General features: G+C 47.6%; 1 protein-coding gene across 1 annotated transcript; it reads right to left on the reverse strand.

Moving 5' to 3' along the window:
* Window positions 1-528: 528 nt before the first annotated feature.
* Window positions 529-1389, reverse strand: Dppa5 (developmental pluripotency associated 5). The gene is made up of 3 exons (XM_036192160.1): window positions 1278-1389; window positions 1017-1196; window positions 529-587 (listed from the first exon to the last, which is right to left on the reverse strand). Exons 1-3 carry the CDS (start codon window positions 1387-1389, stop codon window positions 529-531), a joined length of 351 nt encoding a protein of 116 aa, XP_036048053.1.
* Window positions 1390-5816: the final 4427 nt, after the last annotated feature.

A 5816-nucleotide genomic window follows, 5' to 3' on the forward strand; every position in this document is an offset into this window, starting at 1 on the left:
GCCAGCCTGGGCTACAGGGCAAGATCCAGGACAGGCACCAGAACTACACAGAGAAACCCTGTCTCAAAACAAAACAAAACAAGAGATCCCACAAGCTGTATTCTGTGAAGGCATTTACAAGCATACAAAAGTGCACTGGTAAGGGCTCTTCCGTATTTTTAATGATGGCGTGCTCTCAAGTGTTATTTTACATCAGTGCCTTTTAGAGCTATTGTTCTTAATGATATTTCGGATGAGTTCCAGACAGTATGGAACATACTTCCCTAGGATTTCAGTTCAGTTCAGGGTTAAGCTGAAGGATCACACCTTTGTGGTGCATCTGCTCTAAAACTGTGACCTTCAATTTATTAGATACAGCATCAAGAAACGATTTGATTATTTAAATTTCACTATTTATTGGCAACCTTGGAGAGAGATATTCTCTTTAGAACTCACTGCAAGGCTGGGATCCAGAAATATCTCGTAGGACGATAAAAGCTATAACAAAGTTAGAAACCACGCCGGAACCACTCCAATACTCTGGAAACTTCACTCTCCACACTGGCCTAGTTCCAGGGTCTTCATGGCTTCCTCCAGCTTGAGCATTCCTGCATGAGAAACACCAATAGGAGGATTAAGTGTTGTGGAACAATAGGAGCCCTCAGGATTCACCTGCCTCTGTCAGCATCTTTTTGTGGACCTCTAATTAGAGGCCAGCATCCTGGATCAGGAACCAGTCACCACCACTGGGCCAGTTCTAACGTTCTCCTAGAAGCCTGGAGATGGGGGAGGGGTGGGACAGAGCTACCTCAGATAACCCTGCCCAGAGGGACCAATCCCTACCCCCCTCTTACCTTACACTCACCTCTGGAACCCCGAACCACCAAAAGATTCTCAGAGACAGCCCAGAGTCCAAGGGGGTCCCTGGTGACGCCGAAGGCAAGCCACCCTTAGGGTCATGCAGACAGTGAGGCGGGAGGTAAGAGCTGTAGAGGGATGAGGCTGCTTGGTTCCGAGCACCTCTTAGCGAGTCTCACCTCTCTCCTGGCGCAGGCGGCACCTCTCAGCCATGGATTGAAGCATCCATTTGGCCCGAAGCTTGTTGTTGTGAGAGCCATAAACTAGGACCTCAGTGAGTTCGGAAGATTCCAGAGTCTTTAGCTCGAACATGGCCTGGCTCACCTGCTCGATGTAAGGGATTCGAGATCCCTGTGGGCCTGTTGCAGAGAGGAAATGAGCGCTCCAGGCCAGGGAGCCTAGGCCGGAGCTGAGCAGTGGGGTCAAAACTTGCCACTCACCAAACAGAGAATTTAGCAGCAGAGTCTGGACTTGGAATACTTCTGGATCTTGCAGATCTTCGGGAATTTTCACCCATGGCGGAATATCTGTTCGGGTCGGGTAGCTTTCCATCTCCGTTCGTCAGAAGCAACCAGTTTCCAGCAAAGACGAGTTCAGGCTTAACCTTGTGGCCCACAGCCCCAGCGCTCAGAAAGCTTAGCACTTGTGGGGGCGGTGGCTGGCTCGACCACGCCCACTAGGGGCCCTCCCACTTCGGGGCTCAATCTCAGACTCTCTGCTTGCACCCTCAGGCTGTGCCCCTGAGAGAGAACGCCAGGCCACCACCCCGCCTGGCCCAAGCTAACTAGAGCTGTCGCGTGTCCTGCCCTGTTCTTCCGAAACCAGGGGGCTTGGGAATAGAAGTTGGTGCTAATGGCCTTCCTCTGGGAAATAATTGATGGGGCCTGAACCCTGAAAAGCGGGAATCCACAATGGAAGGTTCGAAGACCTCCTAAAACACCATGGTTTCGGCCGGGCGGTAATGGCGCACACCTTTAATCCCAGCACTCGGAAGGTAGAGCCAGGCTGATCTTTGTGGGTTCAAGGCCAGCCTGGGCTACCGAGTTGAGTTCCAGGAAAGGCGCAAAGCAACACAGAGAAACCCTGTCTCAAAAAACCAAAAAAAAAAAAAAAAAAGAAAAGAAAAAAAGAAACAAAACACTATGGTTTCCCCATCCAGAAGGAATCAGATTCTGGGGTGTCATTTTGTGGGGTGCCTGAGCAACTTCCAAGAAGTCAGCTATAATTTTTGTCACTTAATAAAAATGACAACAAAATTTGGAAATTCATTCTTTTCACTAAAACCTCACAGTGCCTTTAAAGTGTGTCCACGATCTTCCTTGAAAGTCTAATTTGGATGTTTTGCACTGATCTGGGTTCCAAGGCTCACCTCACTCCACCCCAAATTGGTCTAGGCTTCAGAATATCTTCTGAATAAATTTGGTTCATTATTTAAAACAGTATTTCAAACAAATTTGAAGGTATGTAGTGGGTTCACTGGTGTGAAGGCGATTTCAGTGTTTTATGGAAAGATGAAGCCTGGTTTTCCCAGGCCCAGCACAGCCTGGTAACATGTAAAGTCCTTCCAGCTGGCTATTAGTAACAGCTTAAAGAAAAGTTGTTTTGTTTTGTTTTTTCTTTCTTTTAAGATTTATTTATTTATTATGTATACAGTGTTCTGTCTGCATGTATGCCTGCAGGCCAGAAGAGGGCACCAGATCGCATTACAGATGGTTGTGAGCCACCATGTGGTTGCTGGGAATTGAACTCAGGACCTCTGGAAGAACAGCCAGTGAGCCATCTCTCCAGCCCTGGTTTTTCCTTTGTTGTTTTTGAGTTAGGGTTTCTCTCTGTAGCCCTGGCTGTCCTGGAACTCACTCTGTAGACCAAGCTGGCCTCGAACTCACAGAGATCTGCTTGCCATTGCCTGGGGTTAGAGGCGTGTGCCACCACTGCCCAACTTGGTTTGGGCTTTTTGCAACCACTAGCATTAATGTTGAATGGATGTGAGTGGAGACTAGGTATTTAAAAGGTCTGGAAGTCTTAGGACATTGCTTTACACTAGAGACAATGAGACAAAGGGACAGACAACTCCTTTATCAACTGTGATGTAAACAAAGTGGGGGGGGCTTTCAGTAGTAGATTAAAGGGACAATAAAATGCTGTGCAAGCATTCTTGACTCAGAGACTATATCAGTGCAATGGAGAAAACAAAAATGGGCTTTATTACCAAATTGTTTAGAAATTTCTACAGAGTGGGCTGGGATCAGCACTTGGGAAGCTGAGGCAGGAGGAGCCTGAGTTCAAAGCCAGCCTGAGCTACGTTGTGAGACTGCCGTCTCAACAACATCAAAAAAGAGGGTGCTTGAGAGATGGCTCAGTGGTTAAGAATGTGCATGTGAGTTTCGGTAGTTACAGAAGCCAGAGGTCAGATTCCCTGGAGATGGAATTACAGGAGTACATACTAAGGATCCAAATTTGGGTCTTCTGAAAGCAATAAGCCCTTCTAAAGAAAAGAAAAGAAAAGAAAAATAAGTAAATTAAAAAAAAAAAAAGGAAAGGACATGACTGCTCCTAGGTGTGATGGAGGAGAAAGTTTTCTGTAGATACGTGAGAGCGCATTGCCAGAGGCAGGGACATCGGGAGAGTCCAGAGTGGACATATCCCTGAGCCATGTTGGGGTAGGGTGGGGTGGAGAGCAGCTGCCAACCAAGCAGACAGCCTGAGCCAAGAGACTGGCTAAGACAGTAGACAAAAAAGGCCAGGTATCCAAAATGGATTATATAGGGAAGGGCAGCTGGGGGAAGAGCAGCCTAGCCCCTGGGCTGGAGAAGTCTAGGGTACTGGGTAGGGTATGCCAGCCATACCCTATAGCAGGTACGGACTACAAGATCCACTTTGATATGTTAAATAGGCACCTCAGCCATTTGTCCCAGGTTTGAAACCTAACAGTTACAAGTGTGTGCACATACCCAGTTGGAGGAAGAGGTCAGGGTAATTGAGAAGCTGGTTCTCTCCATCCACAGTATAGGTCCTGGTACTTGAACTCAGGAAGTCACATTGGGGACAAGTGCCTCTACCCACTGAGCAATCTCAACCACTCCTTGAAATGTTTGTTGTTATTCGAGACAGGATTTCTCTGTGTAGCCCTGGCTGTCCTGGAACTCATTCTATAGATGAGGCTGGTCTGCCTCTGATCCTGCCTCTGCCTCCTGGGAGCTGGGATTAAAGACATGGGCCACTAGGCCCAATCCTTTGAAACGTTTTAATGAAGAAGAAAATGGAAGTATTATACAGCACCAGGTGGCTAATAAAAAGAAACTTAAGGGAGAGTTCCTAGCACATCTCCCCATTGAGAACTTTCCTCATAGTTTCTAAATCTTCATCCCCAATTTCTTTGATAGGAGGGGCAACATAACACCTTAAAAGCACTGGCAAACTGGACTTTTATGGCTTCAATTTTAAAAAGCTATAAAAGGCAATCCTGCACAGATTGTGTGTGTGTGTGTGTGTGTGTGTGTGTTTTAACAGGATCTCATGTAGCTCACCTACCTGCTGGTCTAACTCCCTCTGTAGCTAAAGACCTTCCTACCTCCACCTCCCCAGTGTTGGGATTAGGATTACAGGCCTGGGCCACCAATATGGACCTATCTGTTTTTGCTTCACCCCAGGGCCATTCTCAAGAGGTCTCAAAAGGCTAAGTTCACAACAAAAAGGGACATTATTTCAGGTGCTGGGAGACTTTTGCCAACTGTCAGACAGGTTCTATAAGTAGTACCCAAATAATCCAAAAGTAGATGGTCTCGAGGCCTAAATGGTGGATATGATGCTTGATGAGTGGACCAGAAAGCAGAGGCAGAGAGAGGCCCCTGACACCGACATATACTCAGACCATTGGGGCATGTCACAGAGAAAGCCTCTCCAGTGACTGGGGGCCCCATTTTCGTGCCATTCTCTCTCTCCCCATCTCAGCTCCCCAACTTCTGTGCCAAAAGGTGGAGCCACCACTCCTCTGTCAGAGACTCTCTTGTATGGCTAGTGTCACACACACACACTGATTCAGATGAGTACAGGAACCCTGAAGCCCGAAACCTGGATACCGGGCTGCCTCATCACCACAGGACACACTGAACTTATCTGACCATGTCTAAAAATCATCTGGTGCAAAGTACCAGCCAATCCTGACTCCTTTGGAAATACCCTCCTAGGAAAGACTTTGAGTTGGGGGAAGGATCTAGAAAGAAAGACAAATGACTACGTTTGGAAATCTTTGATTCTTACTCCTACAGCTAATAGGGGAGACGTCTGGTGGCCAAGGTATGCCGAGACAGGTGAGGACAACTATCACTTGTTTATTTTCCATACCCTTGAGTGTTTGGCCAGCATGTATGTCTGTGTATCATATTTGTGCCTGGTGCCCACAGAAGCCACAACAGAGAGCATTGGAGCACAGGCGGTGGTGGCGCACGCATGTAATCCCAGCACTCGGGAGGCAGAGGCAGGTGGATCTCTGTGAGTTCAAGGACAGCCTGGTCTACAAAGCGAGTTCCAGGACAGCCTCCAAAGCTACAGAGAAACCCTGTCTGGTGGAGGGAGCATGGGATCTCTCAGAACTGGAGTTTAATTTGATTTTGAGTCGCCATGTAAGTGTGGGGAACTGAACCTGCATACTCTACAAGACAAGTAAGTGCTCTTAAGTTCTGAGACATCCTTCCCATCCCCTCGCACTACTTACTCTCCTGGCTCATCAGGCTGAGACAGAGTTCCCCCATCATCCTGGATAGTTTTATGTCAACTTGACACAAACTAGTCATCTGGGAAGAACACTCAATTGATACCTAAGATTTTCCTGTAGGCAAGTCTGGAGTGCATTTTCTTAATTAGTGATTGATGGGGGAGGGTCCAGCCCATGTGGGTGGTGCCTCTCCTGCGCAGGTGATCATGGGGTGTATAACAAAACAAGCTGACCAGGCCATGAAGAACAGCCAGTAAGTAGCACT

This window comes from Onychomys torridus, chromosome 7 (genome assembly GCF_903995425.1).
Source record: "Onychomys torridus chromosome 7, mOncTor1.1, whole genome shotgun sequence".
NCBI lineage: Eukaryota > Metazoa > Chordata > Mammalia > Rodentia > Cricetidae > Onychomys > Onychomys torridus.

Excerpts from the sequence above, each read along its gene's own strand:
- Dppa5 (XM_036192160.1), bottom strand. The coding sequence starts at position 1,389 with ATGGAAAGCTACCCGACCCGAACAGATATTCCGCCATGGGTGAAAATT. Across the intron at positions 1,197-1,277 it reads GCTGCTAAATTCTCTGTTTG|GCCCACAGGGATCTCGAATC; the intron begins GTGAGTGGCAAG and ends TCTCTGCAACAG. Across the intron at positions 588-1,016 it reads CCGCCTGCGCCAGGAGAGAG|GAATGCTCAAGCTGGAGGAA; the intron begins GTGAGACTCGCT and ends TTTCTCATGCAG.